Raw genomic sequence first — 23,443 nt, forward strand, 5'->3', positions numbered from 1 at the left:
GTTTTTTTAGGGAATGGAGAATCTTGTAATATTGGACCTGTATGGGAACCCATTGGTTTGTAAACAAGAACACTATCGCCTTTTTGTCATCTATCACCTGCCTTCATTGAGGGCTTTTGATGGGAATGTCGTGGTTAGTATGTGTTCACTCCCTATTAAGGTGGTTTCTTTGTTTATTAAATTATAAGTTGAACATACTTTATAATATTCATGTAATTGTCTATGTTCATGGCTTAACTTAAGAAAGTATTTAACCTCATCAGTGTAAACTGACTTACCTAATTTCATAGGGTGAGAACAGGATTGGATCTGGCTGTTTTATCCCTGTAATCACATAGCACATTGAAACATATCATCAAAGCTTGAATATAAATATTTATGAGGAATTGGAGGGAAAACAGCATTCAGGGAACTGTGCCATGCCAAGGAGTGATGCTTTTAGGAAGGAAATGCAAAAACAGCAACAACAAAATAAAATATAGAAGTTCCTTGTTTCCCTTTCAGTGATGAATGTAGCTAGTTCAATCCTGCCTCAGACGACTCCCTGTGAGGAGCTTGCACATTCTCCCCGTTTCTGCGTGGATTTCCTCTGGTGCTCCAGTTTCCTCCCACAATCCAAAAATGTGCGGGTTAGGTGAATTGGCCAGGCAAAATTGCCCGTAGTGTTAGGTGAAGGTGTAAATGTAGGGGAATGGGTCTGGGTGGGTTGCACTTCGGCGGGTTGGTGTGGACTTGTTGGGCCGAAGGGCCTGTTTCCACACTGTAAGTAATCTAATCTAATCTAAAAAAAAAGCAAATATGAAAAATGCATGGTTGCCCCGACATTGCATCAACAGTGTTTAAAATTGGTACTCATTTTACCTCAAATGCAAAACTAAGATAAGTATCTGGAGGAAAGCAGTCAGGCAGTCAGTAGTGTCATAACACGACAGTGAATCCTTCTGTTAATTAAACCAAACACCCAGAAAAGCTTATCTCGCCTCGTACCCTGTTAAAATACGAGTGATAAAGAACTCCCAAATTCCACTATTTAAAGAAAATACTATTAATTAACTCCAAAAGTGAACATTAAACAGCAACTGTACATAATTCTAAGTCCTGCTTTCTCTTATCTGCTTATTATCTGCCTCCAACTCTATAAATAAAATGCTGTTCCAATAAGACACTTACTAAAATTACAACAACTTAATTTCAAAACCACACAACTGCTGTGGTCTTCTGTGACTTCACTCTTCCGACTCCAGAATTCCCTGCTTCTTCTTTCTTTTTACTGCGAGAATGTCTCTTATGAAAATGTACCTTTGATAGAGAGTTTTTCCTAATTTCTTGGATCTGTGTTGATGGCATTTGCTCTCTCTCCAATTTTCAAAATGCCTGCATCTTTATATTCCCAAAATTGGATTGTCTTATTGTTGGCAAATCAATAAATTCAAACTCTATTGGGTTTTAGTATCCTGGGGGATAATTTAAACTGGTTAAATTTGAATTGTCGTCAAAACAGCAACCAAAACTCAGGTATCCATTTCACAGTCAAATGTTACGTATTTTCAATTTTCCAGTACACTCTGGGACTGCCATCTCATCATACAAAGATGCTTGAAATCTCTCAGTTGAGAGCAGCATTCATTCTTGCTTAAAGGCACAGTAAATGCCTTCAACTTCATAACAGTAGCTGTTTCTATAAAATGGTTTGAGAGTTAAATGGAAGAATAAGTTAGTAGGTCTAATGTAAAGAGAATGTTTTAACACAGAACTACAATCAAAATGACACATTAAAGGCAGTCAACATGGATAAGGTTCATAAAAACAGATGAGATTTTCTTCAGTGGGTTGTGTGATTTTGAAACTCCGATGACACCAGAGGCAATAAAGCGGTTGAATATTTTTAGGGCTGAGGTGAATAGCTTTTGCTAGGCAAAGGAATCAAATGTCATTGGACATATCACAGAAATATTGCGGCGCAGAAGGGGGACATTCAGCCTGTCAGATCTCCATTTCTACCAACTCTCCAAATGAGCATTATGACTAAGTGCCAATGTTCTGCTTTTTTCCCATACCCATGTGAATTGTTGGAATTCAAGTAATCATCTAACACCTTCTTGACTGCCTCAACTGAACCTCCTCAACCATATTTCCAGGTGGTGTATTCCAAATCTAAAACACTAATTGTATAAAAATATTTTCTGTCATATCACATTTGCTATTTTTACAAATCCCTTTAAATCTGTGCTCTCGAAGCCTCAAAGTTATACAAGCAGAAACAAATTATCCATATCTAACCTATCCAACTATTTCACAATTTTAAAAACTGATAGCAGATCTCCTTTACACTGCCTTCTCTCCAAGGAGAACAGCTTTAACCTATCTTCATAACATCCTGGGGTTTGCCATTGATCAGAAACTAGACTTGTCATAAAAATCATAGATTCTGTACAGTGTGGAAAGAGACCATTCAGCCCAATGAGTCTGCACCCTCTAAAGAGCATCCCGCCAAGATTCAGCCTCACCTTATCCCCATAATCCCACATTTACCAAGCTGATCCATCTCATCTGCTCCCTGGACACTGCAGACAATTTAGTAAGGCCTAATCTGTATATACTTGGACTGTGGGAACAACCGGCGGAAGCTCATGCAGATGGGGAGAATATGCAAACTCCACACAGATCCAAGACTGGAATCGAACCCGGTTCCTTGGCGTTGTAAGGCAACAGTGCTAATCACTGAGCCACCGTGCTGCCTATATACTATAGAGTAGGTCAGAGACTCGGATTATCACAATTTATAACCCCGCTCCTAACTTGCCAAAGCATTTTCTGCTTTTATTTTCAGATCTCTAGCATCTCCAGTACTTTGCTATTGTTCCAGGATACTGTATGCTTTATTTACTGCACTCTCCACCTCTCATACTTTGAAATATATATGCACATACACATGCAGGTCCCTCCCATTTTTCACTGTCTTCTTCGTAGTTCACAATGCTTCCAATTTTTTGTTATCACTTGCAAACTTTGAAACTGTTTCCTGCATGTCAAAATCAAGATTAATAGATATTTGGAAAGCAAAGGTCCCAATACTGACCCGTGGGGAACTCCAATTACAAGCTTTTCTCCATTTTGAAAATTCATCATTATTCTTTATTTCTTATTACTCAGCCAATTTTGTATCCATGTTGTTACTGTCCCTATTATTTCATGGGCTAGAAGTTTCTCACAGGTGTGATACTGTATGTCTCTGCATAATCTTCTGAATCAGCCCTTCTTTTTCCATGTGACTACTATATCCCTGCCAAATAATTGTATTTAGGAATTATTCCGTCTACATAAGTTAAACTGACTGATCTATATAATTGTTGGGTTTATCCTAATAAAGTTTTTGAACAAGTTCATAGTTTTTGCAATTCTCCATTCCCCTGGCAGATTGCTTGAGTCTAGAAAGACTGTATTCTGGCCAGTGTCTCTGTTGGTTCACCTTTTAATTCCATCAATATCCTTGTATGCATCTCATCAGTTCTGGTACCTCATCAACTTTAACTCCTGATAATCTATCCAACACTTCTAATCTATCCAATTTGAACCCTTCCAATCACAGTTTACTCGTGAGAAGACATGACCATGGAATATCAGACGTGATCTCATTGAATGACAGAGCGGGCTTGAGGGGTCAAATGTTCTACTTTTGCTCCTAATTTAGATGTTTGCAAAAGACCTGTAAATGAGTGTGGGAAATCATGGTGCATGATTAGCCTTTGTCCGCTCATTGTTTCTCCAATTTCTAATATCTGCTCTTTTGTACCTTTGCTGTGTTCAGCATAGTGCTACCAATGTCATCCATTGGCTGCAAGCATCAATAGGCAGATTTAATATTATAAGTGGCTAACGCTACTTAAAGGCTGCTTGCATCTTTTGAAGGGGGTATGCATTGTGCAAAATAAACTAAGAGTCCTATACAAACTGAATCTCTGATTGAGAAGAGTGGAGAAAGGCTAGGCATATGAGAGAGCTGACCCCAAAGTTTTCTGATTATGGATTTGAAGGACAGATGTCGAGTGATTTTTTTTTTAAACAGAGGGAGGTGCCTGTATGGCACAAGCTGCCAGGGGAAGTGGTGGAGGTGAGTACAATTACAACATTTAAACAACAGATACCTGGATCAGTATATGAATAGGAAGAGTTTAGAGGGATATGGGCCAAATGCTGGCAAATGGGACCAAATCAGACTGGGATTTCTGGTTGGTGCACATCAGTTGGAATGAAGGATCTATGTCTGTGTTTTATGACTCTGTGCCCTCTATCTGCACTGGGAGCAAGAGACAATCTAGATGCATGCTTGCAAGCCACTGAGAAAAATAATTATTTGGTTTTGTTTCCATGTATCTATTTACTTTTATAAAATCCAGAATTTAGTTATTGTATTGAAAATATTGCTGTATCACAGGATCATCATATTACCTTAAAACGTAAGGACCTCCTAGACCTTGTGCAGGCTATACAACTTTGGAATATATTTGTGAATTATGGAACTTGGATTAAAAAAATTACAGCTTACCTGGCATTACTTCTGCTTTATAGCCATTACTAGAATTAGCTTGAAATGCTTAATGACAGGGTCAAGATTGCTTCCAGCCAAGATTTTAGTCAGCATAGTTCATCAATGCATGCAGTTTGCATCCAGAATTCTGTGATAGTGTCTTTAACCTGTTCTTTGTGAGAGGCTAATGAATGCAGTTATTTTCTTGAAGGGCCTCTCATTCTTCAAACAGAGCCTGTTCCCTCCGAGATTAAGAAGAATTATTGACTCTGCCACGCTGAGTGTGGTGGCAGCCATTTTTCATTTTCAATGTGCACTTGGGATTTGGATGTAAATAGAGGGCTATGTGAGTGGCACTTGATGTGAGTTTCAGAGCTGAAAATGTGTTGCTGGTTAAAGCACAGCAGGTTAGGCAGCATCCAAGGAACAGGAAATTCGACGTTTTGGGCCAGAGCCCTTCATCAGGCTCTGTCCCGAAACGTCGAATTTCCTGTTCCTTGGATGCTGCCTAACCTGCTGTGCTTTAACCAGCAATACATTTTCAGCTCTGATCTCCAGCATCTGCAGACCTCACTTTTTACTCGGTGAGTTTCAGGCCCAGCCTGTCAATCTAGTTGAGGTCCCCTGAAATGTATATGTTGCTATCTGTTTGCACTTCCTTTTGACCTTCTCAGGTTTGACCTATCCTACATTCCCACCCAACTTTTTCACAACTTTTCATCTCACAACCTCACACTCTGAATCTTACGCCGACTGCTCAGTTAAGCCACGTGTTGTTATGCACTATCCCACTCCACTAGAGCCAGGATGGTGGCTGGTCATTGTCAATCCATCATGTAAACAGTTGTACTGTGCTCTATCATCCCCAAAACTGACTTCCCAAAACTCAACACCACAGCAGCCGCCCTTGATAAATCCCCTTGACTCTCAGTGAATAGATCCCCTAGAACATCCGGGTTGATAGGGTTGCTAAGAAGGTGTATGGTGTGTTCGCATTTATTAGCAGGGGGATTGAATTTAAGAGCTCTGAGGTTATGCTGCAGCTCTAGAGTTCTGTGTAGACCACACTTGGAATATTGTGTTAAGTTCTGATTGCCTCATTATAGGAAAGATGTGGAAGCTGTAGAGAGGGTGCAGAGGAGATTTACCAGGATGCTGCCTGGACTGGAGGGCATTTCTTATGAATAAAGATTGAAAGAGCTAGAGCTCTTCTCATTGGAGTGAAGAAGGGGGAGAGATGTCTTAGTAAAGGTGTACAAGATGATGAGAGGCATGGATAGAGTGGATAGCCAGAGACTTTCTCTCATGGCGGAATTATCTATTATGAGGGGTTATGATTTTAAGGTAATTGGAGGAAGGTTTAGGGGAGATGTCAGAGGTTGGTTCTTTACTCAGAGAGTGGTGGGTGTATGGAATGCACTGCCAGCAGTGAAGTAGAATCAGATACATTAGGGACATTTAAGCAAGTCTTGAATCAGCACATGGAAGATAGTACAATGAAGGGTGTGTAGGTTAGTCTGATTTTAGATTATGATAAAAGGCTGGTGCAATATCGAGGGCCGAAGGGCCCGTACTGTGCTTTACTGTTCTATGTATAGACTTTGTGGACTTAAAGGATCATGATACCATATTAGGAGAATAATATATGTTCCAGCATTTATCAAACATGTTTCAATTTGACTTATTGTGAGTTGTATAATGGTATTTGTGCAAACTATTTATTAAATTTTGCAGTGGTAATTAACAGTACAACTGCCTGCACTTGTTCCCATTTCACTGATGAAATTGACAACAGTTTTGGAAATTTGCATATGTGCTGACTAATGTGAAAAACATAGGAATGGTAATATGCCATTTAACATCTCTGAGCTCCTATTACACCATTCAAAGAGATCATGATTGATTTGAGACTTAACTTCATATACCCGTCTTCGCTCCAAAATCTGTTTCAATAAATCAATAATCAACAAACAAATTGTTTAAATCTAGATTAATTAATGATCCAGCATCATTTAAAAATTACAAATAATTTTACAAATGTCAAAACTCCATTTGTGAAGTAGTACAAGGACTCTGCTGCCACATGTTCCACATTATAGGTGAGGTCACATAATAACATCCTTTCAAAATTGCCAAGCCATTAGCTAGAATAATAAAACAAGCAAAATGAACGCTATCAACTTAAGTACACTTTCACTTGTGTTAAAAGATACTTAATTGCACACTCTTAATTGAATGAATGGACCTGTGTTGAAGAAATAACTAAATTTTAATTGTTCACATATGAAATTCATTTCTGCCTTTGTTAGGCTTAGGATATTTTGAAGTTTTGTCATACTTGAATCTGATGAATTTTAATTAGCTGGGAAGATAATAACGGTTCTATTTCAGAGACAATTTCCTCTTCCTCCTCCTCTCCTCCACCACAGCTTGCTAGGTATTTTAAGGGTATGGATCTGTTACACTGTCATCATCTTGTTCGTACTTATGTGGTAATATTCAACAGGCATGTTGTCAGTATCTAATTCAGCTCCAGGTACAACCCTGACATTGTTTATACGGTGAGAATTGAGTCCATCACACTTTACAACTCTGGTCTCACCTTGTAGTATACCTTCATTACGTTTTCACTGCTGTCAGTTTCCATCTTGGATGCAGCACCTGGGAGTATCTAAGTTTTTGATACAGTTAACTGACAATACCTGCCAGGCTATTTGTAGATTCTCTTTCACATTGAGTTTAATCAGACAACTTGTCACAATTACCTTAATAGCCATCATTTTCTTGATGAGTTCTCTTCTATACCTATGTTTGAAGATTGGTATGATGATCCCTTGATCAAGGGGCTGAATTTTTGACATAATCAAATTCGGTGCTCCCCTTTCTTGGTACCAAGTTTTGAGGAGTGGATGCAAACACAGTGGTTGAGTAGTATGATGCCCTTAAGTCATAGAGATGTACATCTTGAAAACAAACCCTTCAATCCAATTCATCCATGCTGACCAGATACCCTAAATTAATCTAGTCCCATTTCCAGCATTTAGCCCATATCCCTCTAGTCATCTTATTCATAACCCAACCAGATGTCTTTCAAATGTTGTAATTGTATCAACCTCTACCACTTCCTCTGGCAATTCATTCCATGCATGCACCACCATCTGCGTGAAAAAGTTTCCTGTCGATCCCTTTTCTATCTTTCTTCTCTCATCTTAAACCTATAACCTCTAGTTCTGGACTCCCCCTACCTAGGGAAAAGACCTTGACTATTCACCCTTTCCACGCCCCTCATAATTTTATAAACATGTAAAAGGTCACCTCTCAGCCTCTGACCCACCAGGGATAGCCCCAGCCTATCAAGCATCTCCCTTTAGCTCAAACCCTCCAACCCTGGCAACTTCTTTGTAATTTTTTTTTCTGAACCCTTTCAAGCTTTGCAACCTCTTTCCAATGGGGAGTAAATGAGGACTGCAGATCAGAGCTGAAAATGTGTTGCTGGAAAAGCGCAGCAGGTCAGGCAGCATCCAAGGAACAGGAGAATCGACATTTCGGGCATAAGCCTGAAGAAGGGCTTATGCCCGAAACATTGATTCTCCTGTTCCTTGGATACTGCCTGACCTGCTACGCTTTTCCAGCAACACATTTTCAACATCTTTCCAATAGCTGGGAAATCAGAATCAAATGCAGTATTCCAAAATGGCATAATCAATGTCCTGTACAGCCACAACAGGACGTTCCGACTCCTATATACAATGCACTGACCAATGAAGGTAAACATACAAACGCCTTCTTCATTACCCTGTCTACCTGTGACTCCACTTTTTTTTAAAAATATAGATATTTTTATTGGGAATTTAACATTTTGACAAATTTACAAAAATAAGCAGAATTTTCAAGCACAAATATTAATATAAAAATAGATCTTAAATATATAATCATCAAAATTCAACTAATCCACAATCATCTAGAGTGTATAGTTGAGTCGCTTACATCCTTCAAATAAGAGACAATGTTCTCTAATACACTCATAACAGTATGATAAAAAGGAAGTTATTTCCAAACAATAAGAACAAAAAAAAAATTAAACATGTTTGAATGGAGATCTTCCCCCTTGTTCTCAGGGGGCCTTACTACCTTTCCAACGTTCCACCATATCCTCTCCCAAACAGTGTCCCACCCTCAACCCGGGCGCTCCTTAATAGGATTTAGATATAATACCGAGCTAGAGTTGACAGTGAGCACCGCACCCCCACCCCTCCCCACCCATACCTGAGTATATCTGCTAGCATCAATGCCACGTACAAACACACATAACTATAAAATTACAACTCCAACAGATTACAGTTAAGTATAATAACATAGCAAGGAAGACAACCCCGCTCCCAGAGGCAAAAGTAAAGTAGAATAAAGTATCCATTTCTCCCCACGGAGTGTGGGAGAGGCAAGCCAACATAAATTGTCTCTTACGATTTATTTAACCGAGTCTAAAAGTTTCTTGGCCTCTTCCGATGATCTAAAATTATACTCGGATCCTTCGTGGGTAAAGCATAACGTCGCTGGGTAGCGTAAGGTGTATTGAATATCTAAGTCCCTTAAACATTTCTTCACCTCATCAAACGCCTTCCTTCTTCGTGCCAAAGCCGGGGAGAAGTCCTGAAATAACATAATCTTGGATCCTTCATGAATCATAGCTTTAGGATCCTTTCCAAGCTTTCTGGAGGCATCCAGGAGTATCTGCTTCTCCCTATAACTCTGCAGCCGGAGCAGGACCGGGCGTGGGCACTGGTTTGGGCCAGATCCGCGTACTGCGACCCGGTAGGCCCACTCCACCCTTACCCGGTCAGTTTCAGCCCCCAGGTTTAAAAGCTGGGGCAGCCATCGCTCCAGAAATGCTGCTAACTGTCCTTTCCCTTCTTGTTCTTGAAGGCCCAGCAACCGAATATTCTTTCTCCGATTTCTGTTGTCAATATCATCGATGTAAATTTCAAAGGCCCGGACTCTCTGCTCCAGAGCTCGCACCTGTTCTGCAGCTGTTTGAGCTGCAGCCTCGGAGGTCGTGGCCTTTAGTTCCGCCCCCTCCACTCGGCCCTGCAGCTCCTCCATGGTTTGATTCTGTTTCTGCAGCTTTTCTTCGAATGCATTCCATCTCTGTCGGGATTCTGCGATGAAATTGACGAGTGTCGATTCCAATCTGGCAATCATCTCTACAAGGCCTGTTTTTACATCAGCTGCAGCCGGAGGAGAGGAGGGTGGGGGAGGGGTCTTTGTTTTCTGAGAGCTGCGGGGTCCCTTTGATTTACTCATTATCCACTCAGTATTAGACTGTTTAAATATAATATTCAGCAGCTAATTAAGATTAAAGAAATTTTTTGGGTGGTTTGGCAAGTGTGGTGGGGGCAGGAAACCCACTTTTCCCAGGTTTTGGGAAGGGCTCTGTAGACTCAGACTTGCTGAGTCGCCGCCATCTTGGATCTCCGTGACTCCACTTTCAAGGAACTATGAATCTGCAATCCAAGGTCTATTTGTTCAGCAATGCTCCCCAGCACCCTACTATTAGTATATTTAGTCCTGCCCTGATTTGCCTAACCAAAACGGCAGCATCTCACGTTTTTATAAACTAGACTCCCACAAAGTTCTAGAGTGATCAGTTCCTGGGGATTTATCCAACTTTACACATTTTAAAGATGTCCAGCACCACCACCTCTGTAATATGGACACTTTCCAAGATATTCCTATTTATTTCCCCAAGTTGTCTAAACTTCCATATCTTTCTCCACATTAGACATTGACACAAAATATTCATTTAATAACTAATTCACCTCCTTCAGATCAACACACAGGCAGCTTTGCTGATCTTTAACGGGCCACATTCTCTCCCTTATTACTCTTTTGCTGTTTTTGTATTTGTGGAATCCCTTTGGATTTTGCTTAACCTTATTTGCCAAAGCTATTTTTTTTCCTCCTGATTTCTCTCTTAAAGTGTCCCCCCCCCCCACCCCGTATATTCTTCTATGAATTCACTCAATCCCTGCTGTTTATACCTGACATATGCTTCCTGATTTTTCTTGACCAGAATTCTCAATTTCGAGTCATCCAGCATTCCCTACACCTACCAACCTTGCCTTTCACCCTAACAGGAATATACTATCCCTGGACTCTTGTTACTACATTTTTGAAGGCTTCCCACTTTCCAGCCATCCCATTACCTGCAACTATCCACCTCCACTCAATTTTTGAGAGTTCTTGCCTAATACCTGCAATTTAGAATTTTAACTTTTAGTTCAGCTCGGTCCTTTTCCACAACTATTTTAAAATTAATACAATTATCTTCACTGGTGCCAAAGTGCTCCCCACTGACACCTCTGTCACTTGCCCTACCTTTACTTCCTAAGAGAAGGTCAAGTTTTGCTCCTTCTCTCATAGGTACATCCACATACTAAATAAGGACGTTTTCTTGTACATAAGTTCATCTCTATTCAAGCCATTAACACTGTGGCATCTTCAGTAATTTGTTCTGTCTGAAATGTTTTCTAACTTCTTGTGTATTCATGCTGAAACCACTGTTCAAAATTAATGTCATTCAGGCTTTGGTACTGTTTGAATTAGAAATATCAGAACATGAGTAGTACATTCAGCCCCTTTGAGCCCATTCCACTATACAAAGAGATCATGGCTGATCTGTGGCCTAACTCCATATACCTGCTTTGTCCCATACTTTTGCTTAACAGAAGTATTTTTATCTCAGATTTAAAATTAACTGATCCAGTATTGTTGATGTCTATTTTGTTCCACAAATCCAGACGATGCAAGTTTTCTGTACAAAAGCAGTAGCTTTATATTCGCACAGCTAGTGAGAGATTCAAAGAGTCCCTAAAGTAGCCAAGTGTCTACTTGTAGTGACTCTTCTTCGCAAACTCTACCTTAAACAGAGACAGTATATTTTATAGGAATTAGACTAAAGCATATCAGTCACATGGGCACTTGTCATTACATAGTTTAAAGTAGGTAATTATGAATTTGCAAAGCTTTATGAATGTCGATGTCCTGCGATAACATGTAAATTGATTATGATTATGTGTTGATGGGAAGAGATTAAGGCAGAAGAGTTCTTCTTTTAGAAAATGGGATTTTCACATACCTATGCTAATATGGAGGGGAAGAAAGACAATGGGAGCAGGAGGCATTTTAACAGTGTTGTGGCCAGGACTATCAGTCTTGTCTGGAAAGGAAACATTTCTTCATCTGGGGTGACAGGGGAATCCACATGTGTGGCTCCATTAGGTTCTATTTCTAAGATACAGTCAGCCTCCCCACTACTGCGGTGTTCGGTCTGCATTGTAGGAGTCCAGGCCTTCAGTTGATACTGCAGTAAGTCCTTGGCAGGGGAATGTTTAACCCTTGACTCCCCAATGTGTCCTGAAAGAGAAGCAAAAGATGGAACTGGTCCCGCCATGGCATTTTAAATTTCCTTATTCCCTCCTTTTGATCATACCCACCCAGGTGAGGAACTTGGTGAGGGACCTTCTGGAACTTTGAGATGCGAGGTACAACATGCCCAAAACTCGAATGTGAGGTACAACATACCCCATGTAGACGATCTCTCCCAATCTTTCAACCCACTAATGAAGTATGTACCATTATAAGCTGTCAGGGTGGAACCAGTGCTCCCACCCAGCCTGGGTGCAGGATTATTCCAGAGGTGGCCTGAGGTTCTGTTTGGGACGGTGGACCAATCAAATATAAAGTAGCCTTATTCTATTAAATTCCGAATAGGTTTGGCCCAGGGGATGGTAGAGGAGCATTCACTCATTCCCACATAAGTGCCTTTGGTGAGTTTCGCCTCCCACCTGAAACAAATGGTTTAGGCCATGGTATTGTTGAGAACTACAAGGGAGAGGAGCCTATGGGATTGGTTGTAATTAAGGTGATACCAGCCCCTGAAGGAGGTCAGGTTATACCATGCTGACCGCCACTCTTGTGCGTTATTGGTGTTAGCAAGGTCACCCGAGGGGCTTCGACACAGGAGCGATTCAGCCAGTTTGTGCAATTGAAAAGGTGAAGGCCACAAAGGGATTCCTCCACCAAATGGTGGGCACATACCCAGCAGTGGGTGTCTCTCCCTGTTATGCGGGCAGTCTGTTAGGCTAGGTGCAAAAAGGTAATGTGCTGCAGGCGGTCAATTCGAGATCCATCTATTCTCAAGGTCCCTTCTCCCAAAGTCACAAGTATGGAAAACATCATTGTCCTTAGTTGTTGCCTGCTTCCACTCTGACTCTTTGCAGTCAGTTCTGTGTATCCACCAGGGACGGCCTTGTACTTTCATAGCGTGGGAGTTGTTAGCAGCACCTATAATGGTCCTTTCCATCTTGGTCCCATCTTCTTTTGTTCCTAGTCCTTTATCAGAATGAAGTCCCCCAGTTCAGTAGCAGGGTAGTCTCCTTCAGGCAGATCGTCACTTTCTTTGCAAGCATGGTGTCCCTGCGAATGGAAACTTTGGAGAGTTTTGGTTAGCTCCTATCAGTACGCCCCCACCTCCTCTCCTATCTAGTGTGTTCATATCTAGACTCTCATGGTGGGAATGGGGGTGGGGGTGGTTGTTGGACTCTCCCAGGTACCCATAAAGCCCTCATGGGCTTCCCATAAACCTCAGCAAGAGACAGGCTGGTCTTGCTAGAACAGTAACCCTCATGTGGAACAGGGCTAGAGGGAGGACGTTCATCCAACTTAGGCCTGTTTCCTGTTTTAGCTTTGCCAACTTGTATTTTAGGGTACCGTTTGCCTGTTCCACCACTCCAGCCACCTTTGGGTAGTGGTTACGGTGGAATTGTTGTTTTATTGCTAGTTCCCTGCAAATCCACTGGTTAATTTTGGTCACAAAGTGCAGCCCATTATCTGAGATAATAGTCTCTGAGAATCCATATCGTAGAATTAATTCCCACAGCAGTATTTTCAGGACTGTTGCAGCCGTATTGGCCGTCGTTGTAAAAGGTTATGTTGCCAGAACAATTCAGTCCCTCTGAGATCTGTAGTAAACCACAATTATAAGTAATTTGCAGGTGTATTTTACATTTTAATTTTCTACCTGAAAATGTTAGGGCCCTTTAAAATCTCAAGTTTTGCATTTGTATACAGGAATCAGCAGAATCTGAAAATGCAAAAGATGTGTTTGGTGGTAGATTAACCGCTGATATGGTTACAGAGAGACTGGGGCATTCAAACTTTTCAGAAATTTTAAAGTTGGAGATGCCAGAATCTGCAATCAGGTAAAGTCTAATAATTATAATGACTTGCTTAAATATTTCTTGTGGTAAGTCAACATTAAAATTATACCATAGTTCTGTTTTAAGTCAAGTTATTAAACACATCAAGTTTTGAACATTCTTAACTGTACCAGCCAAAAAATTCTGATGAGTAGGAGAATTGTCACAAAGCAATAAAGTACATTTAATTTATGAAATATGGTTAGCACATTTAAAATACTTTTGCTGGCTGGAGAGGATAACATTGTTGCAAATATCACATTAAAAACATGGGCAGAATTTTGTTCCAGTGCTGGCTATTGCCAACAGCCCAAGGAGATGGCCAACTCCATTTCGGTGCTCTGCAGCACTCAAGATCACATTTCAAATATGGCACGGAACTAATTGATTATTCACCCCAAGAGCTGCCAGTGAATTGAAGGCCTGAGAACTCAGCACCACAATGAGTAGTGTGGAAACTGCACCTGGAAGATTCGGGTGTCATGGAATAATATCCATTCAACTCGATAATTAGAATCTGGGACCACGGAGTCCTATCAGACAGACAGGTGTGAACTGAGATAGTGGGGATGGGGAGAGGAGAGCAAAAGGCCCATTACTGATGAGAATGGCTCTCTCAGGACCAAAACGTGCCTGAAAGGAGGCATTTGGCACGCTTGCCTTCATTGCTCAGATCATTGAGTATAGGAGTTGGGAAGTCATGTTATGGTTGTACAGGATGTTGGTGAGGTCACTTTTGGAGTACTGTCTACAGTTCTGGACATCCTGCTATAGGAAGGATATTATTAAATTTTAAAGGGTGAAGAAATGATTTACAATGATGTTACTGAGACTGAGGGTTTGAGTTATAAGGAGAGGCTGGATTGGTTGGGACATTTACACTGGAGTGTAGGAGGTTAAGGGTGACCTTATAAGGGGTTTATAAAACCATGAGGGGTGTAGATAAGGTGAACAGCAAAGATCATTCCATAGGATAGGGGAGTTCAAAATTAGAGGACATATTTTTAAGATGAAAGGAGGAAGATTTAAATGGGACTTGAGCAACTTTTTCAAACAATGGATGGTTTGTATGTGGAATGAACTGCTAGAGGAAGTGATAGATGCATGTTTAGTTATGACATTTAAAATATATTTACGTACCTGTCCAAGTGGGAAAGCTTTAGAGGGATATGGGCCAAATGCAGGCAAATGGGACTAGTTTAGTTTTGAAAACTTAGTCGACATGGACAAGTTGGACCGAAAGGCCTGTTTCTGTGCATGATGCTATGACTAGGAAGGTGCCCTCTGGTCCATTGAAAGGTTAACTGATAATTTCCCTATGTGGCAGCGGGCCACCATTGCAGGTAAAATGTGAGTGCAGGCAGGAATAGGCACTTAATCGTTTAGGTGACTGACTTGGCCATATGGAGGGAAGGGGCTTGCCTCCCACCAGTGAGATTGCATGGCAGTTGAAAGACAATAGAACTCCAACTACTGCCTTTCCTTGTGGTTTAACATGTGTCCCTGTCCCATCTCTAGAATGGATGATAAATTCTGCCAACTAGCCTTCTGAAGATATGTTTTAATTGTAAAGTAAATAGAATCCACAGGTTTACAGTTTGATAGTTTTCCTGTCTGCCTTTCCCTCTCCACCCCACACTTTTCCAGGTCACCCTTTTCTCCCCTCCCCCTTGCCCTCACCAAGTTACTCAAACCAAAGTTTCATTCCTGTTTGTCTTGTACTTAATAAAAAGTTCAGGTTGGATATTAAAATATTGTTAAACCGTATGATTTTGTTTCTTTCATGGCATGTGGGCCTCATTGGCCTGGCTAGCTTTTAAAATGCCCTTCAGAAGATGGTTGAAAGTAGCTATCTTGACTCACTCTATTCTATATAGTGTAAGTATCAAGATTAGAGTGGTGCTGGAAAAGCACAGCAGGTCAGGCAGCATCCAAGGACCTGCTGTGCCTTTCCAGGACCACTCCAATCTTGACTGTGATCTCCAGCATCCATAGTCCTCACTTTCACCTGTAGTGTAAGTATGCCCACAGTTCTCCTTCAGGTTCACAGGACAGTCTACCCACCCTCCAGCTCTCAGAACAACCTATGAGCCTTCCAGCTCACAGTAAGGCCTTCCAGATCCAGGGACACACTAAACAAACAGTGCAGGTGATAAATCCAACAAACAACAAGACAATCAATTATCAACACAGTCTTTTGTGGTACAGAGTCCATTACCATAAACAATTTTCTTCAAAATGTAGAGTCCATTCCCAGGAACAGAGTCCACTCCAGTATATAAAGTGCATTGTCAGAAATTAGGTCCACTCCAAACTGCAGAGTCCGTTGCTAAAAACGGTCCACAATAGAGGGCAGAGTCCACTCCCGAAGGCAGCAAATGCACACCCCACAGCACACAGGTGTTTAGTCTCAATAGAGTCCTGGTCCATCCATAGAGAACCAGGCCCACTCACAGGAGCACAGTACATTGTAAAAGGTGCAGTTAACTCACAGGGGTTTGGCCCACTCCAGGATGCAGCAAATGTTCACCTCCCAGCACACACACATGTTCATTCCTTACAGAGACCTCATCTACCAAAAGGACCAGGCCTACCCATAGGAATAACTCATCTGGAAAGGTGCATTTTCTCACAGGGACTCAGCCCAAACACCAAAAGAGTGAAAACACTACAAAAAACAAAGGAAGTCAAAATGTAAGGGCTACACCCTCCCATAAAAATCAACATTTTTCTCCTAATTTGAGGAGAAGACAGAGTAAATCACAGGCTGTAACCAGCCAGTGAAACAACAGTTCCCTAATGAGAACTGAGTTACACCAGAAACACATTAACCGTGTAGATCAGGCAGTTTAAAAACCAATCCTCAATAAAAAGGAATATTAGTTAACAACTAATAATTCAGCCAGTTCAGGAATCAGGTTTCCTCCAAAAACAAAAAAACCAACAGCAGCAGCAATACGTTGACTATGGCCCAGCCTGCAAAGAGTCAGTCCCCTAAACTGGGGAGATTCTAAATCTCCTGTCTTTTTTTATTAAGCAATACAGTTTACAAAACAGTTAACATTAACAGCTGTGTACAGAAAAATAGCAATCTACAAGGGAGAGGAGCAGCAAAGCCAGGCCCCAAACCCTACTGGTCAACCAGTTTTCAGAGTAATGAGCACAAACCTCAAATCTCACTTTCAGTCATCATAAAACATGTAAAAGACAGTCCAATTAGATTAAAAATAGTGCAGGAAAACAGACTCCTCCCCCCCCCCGGCTCTCGGTCTGCCCCTATGTACCATCAGGCTCTCACCCATCTCAATGTGCCATCCAGCTTGTGGACTGCCTTGAGACACCATCCAGCTACCTCTAGGACAACCCGTCCCCTTCCCTGGGATGACGGTGCTCAGGGCAGCCTACAAGCCTTCCGGATCTCAGCCTGTCCTATGCGTCTTCTGGCTCTCGGTCACTGACACAGCTTCCGACCACCTCTAGCACTGCCCATCCCGATTACCCCTTCTTGGGACAACAGTGCTGATAACAGCATACCCACCTTCTGGCATACAGGGTGCCCTACCCACCTTCCAGCTTTTGGGGCAGCCTACCCAACTTCCGGTGCACAGGATGGCATACTTAGCCTCCAACTTGCAGGATAACCTATAAGTCTCTCACCTCACAGCAAACCCAGGGGACACTCAAGACAGTGCAGGTGATAAATCCACCAAGCAACAACACAGAGTCAGTTACCAACAAACAAAGTCCTTTCTGGTACACAGAGTCCATTATCATAAATGGTTCTCTTCAAAATGCAGAGTCCATTGCCAGGAGCAGAGTCCACTCCAGTATGCAAAATGCATTCTCAGAGTCCACTCCTGAAGGCAGCAAATGCATACTTCACAGCACACACAAGTGTTCAGTCTCCATAGAAGCCTGGTTTATCCATAGACAACCAGGCCTACTCACAGGAACACAGTACATTGTGAAGGTGCAGTAACTCAGGGGTTTGGTCCACTCCCAAACTCCAGGACACAGCAAGTTTTGACCTCCCAGCACACACAGGTGTTCAGTCTTTACAGAGGCCTAATCCACCGACAAAGGGCCAGGCCAACCCACAAGAACAGCTCACCTGGAAAGATGTGTTTTCTCACAAGGGCTCAGTCCAAACACCAAAAAAGAGAAAACATTTTCAAATAACAGAATCAGAATCAAGGGCCTAAACCCTGCCACAAAATCAACATTGTTCTTTCCTCAAAGTAAAAGAGTAATATCCAGGCTGTAACCAGCTAGTGAAACAACAGTTCCCTAATGAGAACTGAGTTACACCTGAAACACATTGACTGACTGTGTGGGTCAGGCAGTTTAGAAATCAGTCCTCAAAAATGGAATACCAGTTAACAAATTGGGTTATATAGTTCAGCCAGTTCAGGAATCAGGTAATTATCCCTCCCCCACTCAAAAAAAACAGAAACCAGCAACAGTTGTAACACGGAGTACGGCCCAGCCAGTACAGTCAGTTCCCTAAACTTCAGAGATTCTAAATCTCCTGTTTATTTTGTATTAAACAATACAGTTTACAAAACAGTTAACATTAGCAGCTCTATACAAAGAAACAGCAATTTTACAAGGGAGAGGAGCAGCAAAGCCAGGCCCCAAACCCTACTGTTCAACCAGTTTCGAGGGAAATGTGAACAAACCTCAAATCCCAGTTTCAGTCACCACAAAACAGTAACAATGACAAATATGTATAAAGCAATTCAATTAAATAAACAGTGTATAAAATACAGATCCCCAACAACCCACCCATCCCTCCCACCTTCCAACCACTCTATAAGGCAACCTGCCCCTACAGACTGGTTGTCGGTCTGTCCTGATACCTTCCAGCCACCTCTAGGACAGCTCGTCCTGCTTCCCCAACCACCCCAGGACGACAGTGGTCAGGACAGCCTACACACCTTCTAGCTTCCCTAGCCGCCCTTCACACCTTCCGGCCACCTCTAGGACAGCTCACCTCCATACCTGCCCGGAGTGACTGTGCTGAGGACGGCCTACCCGCCTTCCAGTTCTCAGTCTGCTCCTATGTACTGTTTGGCTCTCGTCCACCCTGATGCGCCATCCGGCCTGTGGACTGCCCAGACACACCTGTCAGTTACCTCTAGGATAGCCCGTCCCCTTCCCTGGGATGATGAGCCTTCCAGATCTTGGCCTGCCCCTACAGACCTTCTGGCTCTCTGCCACTCTGACACCTTCCGGACACCTCTAGGACAGCCCATCCTGATTATCCCTTCTTGGAACAACGGCGCTCAGAATTGCCTACTCACCTTCCAGCTCTCATGGCAACCGGCATCGGGACATCCTACCCACCTTCAGGTTCACAGGACGGCCTACCCACCCTCCCTCTCTCGGGGATGACAGCTTTCAGAACAACCTCTGAGCCTCCCAGCTCACAGCGAGGACTGCCAGACCCAGGGACACACAAGATAGTGCAGATGGTAACCCCAACAAGCAACAAGACAGTGTCAATTATCAACGAAGTCCTTTCTGGTACACAGAGTCTATTACCATAAACAGTTCTCTTCAAAATGTAGAGTCCATTCCCAGGAACAGAGTCCACTCCAGTAGACAAAGTGCATTGTCAGAAATGGAGCCCACTCCAAACTGCAAAGTCCACTGCTAAAATCAGAGTCCACATCCAATGACAGAGTCCACTCCTGAAGGCGACAAATGCACAATCCACAGCACACAGGTGTTCAGTCTCCATAGAGTCCTGGCCCATCTATAGAGAACTAGGCCCACTTACAGAAACACCGTTCATTGTAAAAGGTGCAATTAACTCACAGGGGTTTGGTCTACTTCCGAACTCCATGATGCAGCAAGTGCTCACCTCCCAGCACACACACAGGTGTTCAATCTTTACAGAGGCCGAGTCCCAGGACCAGGTTTACCCACAGGAACAACTCATCTGGTAAGATATATTTTCTTACAAGGGCACAGTCCAAACACCAAAAAACAGTGAAGACACATACAAAAAAAACAAAGAAAACTGGAGTCCAAGGGCTAAGCCCTGCCGCAAAATCAACATTGTCGTCTTTTCAAAGTAAAAGAGAGTAACACAGGCTGTATCCAGCCAGCGAAACTACAGTTCCCTAATGAGAACTGAGTTACACCTGAAACACATTAACTGTGTGGATCAGACAGTTTAGAAATCAGTCCTCACTAAAAAAGAGGAATACCAGTTAACAAACTGGCTAAATAATTCAGCCAGTCCAGGAATCAGATTTCTCCACAAAAAAAGCAGAAACCAACAGCAGCAGTAACACACTGACTGTGACCCAGCTAGCACAGAGTCAGTCCCCTAAATTGAGAAGACTCTGAATCTCCTCTTTAGATCAGTCAGCCAGGGCTTTCCTGATTGTTCCAGGTTAACAGTACAAACTGACTGTGGCCCAGCCTGCACACAGTCAGTTCCCTAAACTTGGAGATTCTAAATCTGCTGTCCATAATCTGCCAGCCAGGGCTCCCTGGACTGGCCCAGACAAAGAACTTCAATCAAGGATCTCCATTCACTACAAAACCATTCGCAGAGATCATGGTTGATCTGTAACCTGAATGTATACAATTGGCTTTGTTCTATATTCCTTTGTGATACTTATGGCTACCGAAAATATATCCACTGCAAATCAATTTAAAATTACCATCAATTGCCATTTGATATTGTGAGTTCCAAACTTTTATTGTGCTTTACATAAAGAAGTGTTTCTTAATTTTACTGCTGAAAAGCATGGCTCTAGTTTTTGGACAATGCCTTCAAATTGTAGATTCCCCAAATAGTCACAATAGTTTCAACTAATCTACTGCATTTGTACAACAACAGAAAGAACGTGTAGGTACATTTTAATCCACTTTGTTCTCTTTAATGTCTTAAAACTTTGCTCAAATCAGCCTTTAGTCTTCTACATTCCGGAGAATACATTCAAGTTTGTGTCACCTCTCCTTTAATGTTAACTATTCAAGACCTAGATACTTTGGTAAATTTATATTCCTAGACCAATAATTCTTTCCTAAGGTGCAATGCCCAAAAATGTAATGTTTCAGTTTGCCCTGAGTCAATGATACATAAGACATTTTGAAGTTCAGAAATGGCACTGCATACTCAGCCTGCACCTGAACACATTACAACCATAAAGTATAAAGTTAGGCCTTGTGTCATTAATATTGAATAGTCAGGCTGCCAATGCTTCTTACATGGTTCATTGGCAACTTGCCTAACTGAAGTCTGACAATGACTTACCTATGATTCCCTTTTAAAGGCAGCTTATTTCCACTTAAAGGCATGCCAAACATTTGTTGATTAACAAGATAAAGCACCATTGTAAATTCAGACATGCCTGAAACAACTGTTGTGAGAGCCGAAGATTTTCAGATACAGCACAGAGGGCCCTGATGGAATCGGTCTAGAAATTTGAAGTGCTGTCAGCAGTGAAACATTGAAGACAGGTGGCCAGTCAGCAGATTAATGCTTAGAGGTTCAATGACCTTGCTACTTTTGCTGAAGAAGTAGGATTCTGAACTACTGCTCTCTAAGGTGCTCAGCTATGTAGCATTCCAGCAATATGGTTACACAAAAATTACACCTTGAATGTAGAACTTGGCTGCAGATGTAAAATAGATGTGCAAAAGAAAATAAAGGTACCCTGCATTTAAATTAATTGGTGATGTACAAGATTGCAAAACAAAGGTACATTGCTTCTAAACTAGATCTTACAATTTTCTTTCCTGATTAAAACGAACAACTTCAGCCCTTATCCAAAGCCTTCTTAAATGGGAATATTATTAGTTTTTATCTTATCAGGTCAAAATGAAAAAAACATGTTTTTGCAAGTGTTCAAATCAGAAAAAAGACATTGTTTTACTTCTTGTCCATCTGTTTGTAAATGACTTCTGTCATTATTGCCCTCCTCCTTTCAACAGCACTTTGTCTGTCCACTGCAAGCAGTATTGTCAAAAGCTCTCTACAATTGAGTATATACTTACAAATGCTATTACAAATCAGTAATCAAAACTAACACCCAAGTTACTAAGATTACAAATAATTATGACTAAAAAATTGTGAACAGTTATGAAAGGGGTTTAACATACAGGTAAAAATAGGAAATGGGTTGATCTGAAGTCTTACAGCATTCACCCTTTAATTTGCCATTGTTGCTGCAACATTAAATATGTTATTTTTATACGTTGAAGGAAATGAAAATAAAAGAATATGGAAACAAGATGGATGCATGAGATTAGCAAAGTTGTTAATATAGAACATGAACACCAACATGGATTAATTGGATATAAAGGCCTATTTCTCTTGTAATTCTGTGATCATTTCATGCAAATATTAAGAAATACAAAGATTTAATTGAAAAGTTAAAAAGTAGCAACAGTTGCAATTGCAAATGCATAAGTATCATATTTAGTGTCAACCACTTATACTTCTTAACAGATCTGTAGATCTTGGACCTTCTGAGAAATTTGGACGTTTACAAAGAATCAATTTGGAACGCAACAATCTTACATCCTTCAGTGGTCTTGTCTATCTCCCTCGTGTCAAAGTGAGTCTTCTAAAAATATTTTTATCTCTATTTAGATAATTTACTGTAAGATTTTTGAAAAAAAATCAAGTTATAAATTGTAGTAGTGATGTTAATATACTGCCCAGTAACTTTCTGTTCCTCATTATCCATATTTGGGTCAGTATATTTATTTATCGAAGGTACGTAAATTACGTACAACACTTTGTGTTTAGCCATCTTTACTGCAACTATCATTACACTGGATTGATCAACATATGCATTACGTTAGAACATATTGTTGCAGCATTTGGACACTCAATGTCATAACATTTAAGGCATGGGCCAAATGCTGGAAAAAGGGTTTAATATAGATAGGTCAATGAGCCAAAGGGAGTCTTCTGTGCTGAATGACTCTATTTTAATGGTAAATAGACGCTAATCAAAATTCATAGGCAGATGCAATTAAATATCCTTTAATCATTTTAGTGATTTATAATACTGATCATGTTAACTGCTATCCACTGAATGCCACAGGTATATTTTTTTCTAGCAGCCTGTCCAACCCCAAGATTTTGAGAATTTCCTATCCTAAGCAATTAAATTGGTCTGTAGAACTGCCCTCTAGTAGGACATAACATTGATGAAATGGAAATAACAGCTGTGTAGTGAAGATATAAAATTTGCACTTTCTTGCTATAGATAAAACAAAATTCCTCAGGAACCAGGGACAACTTTTTACAAAATTCTTCATAGCAACATAGAAATTTGGAGTGGGAATAGATCATTCAGCACATTGGCTTGCTTTGCTTTTCATTATAGTCATGGTTCTAGAACCCTGCTCCTGTTTTCTTCCCATATCCTTTGATCACTTCAGCACTAAGAACTCTATCTAACTCCTTCTTTAAAACATTCAAAATGTTTCCTGCTTTCTGTGGCAGAGAATTCCACAGGCTCACCACTCTCAGTCCTAAGTGGTCTATTCTATATCCTTAGATTGCGACCCTTGGTTCTGAACTCTCCAGTCATTGGGAACATCTTTTCTGTGTTTACACTGTTTTTAATCATCTTTGGCATGTTCAGGGGTTACTATGAAAACTGAAGTTGGAAATTCAGAGGCC

The 23,443-nt window shown here is 41.3% G+C and overlaps 1 protein-coding gene across 1 annotated transcript in view; it reads left to right on the forward strand.

Annotated features, from left to right (window-relative positions):
- lrrc9 (leucine rich repeat containing 9) overlaps window positions 1–23,443 on the forward strand; it is a 220,808-nt gene that overhangs the window by 151,341 nt on the left and 46,024 nt on the right. Inside the window, exons 23-25 of the mRNA XM_060828987.1 lie at window positions 11–133; window positions 13,658–13,788; window positions 22,256–22,364. Coding sequence (XP_060684970.1) covers window positions 11–133; window positions 13,658–13,788; window positions 22,256–22,364 — 363 coding nt within the window. The remainder of the gene's footprint in view (window positions 1–10; window positions 134–13,657; window positions 13,789–22,255; window positions 22,365–23,443) is intronic.

The sequence above is a fragment of the Hemiscyllium ocellatum genome, chromosome 8 (assembly GCF_020745735.1).
Source record: "Hemiscyllium ocellatum isolate sHemOce1 chromosome 8, sHemOce1.pat.X.cur, whole genome shotgun sequence".
Taxonomy (NCBI): Eukaryota; Metazoa; Chordata; class Chondrichthyes; order Orectolobiformes; family Hemiscylliidae; genus Hemiscyllium; species Hemiscyllium ocellatum.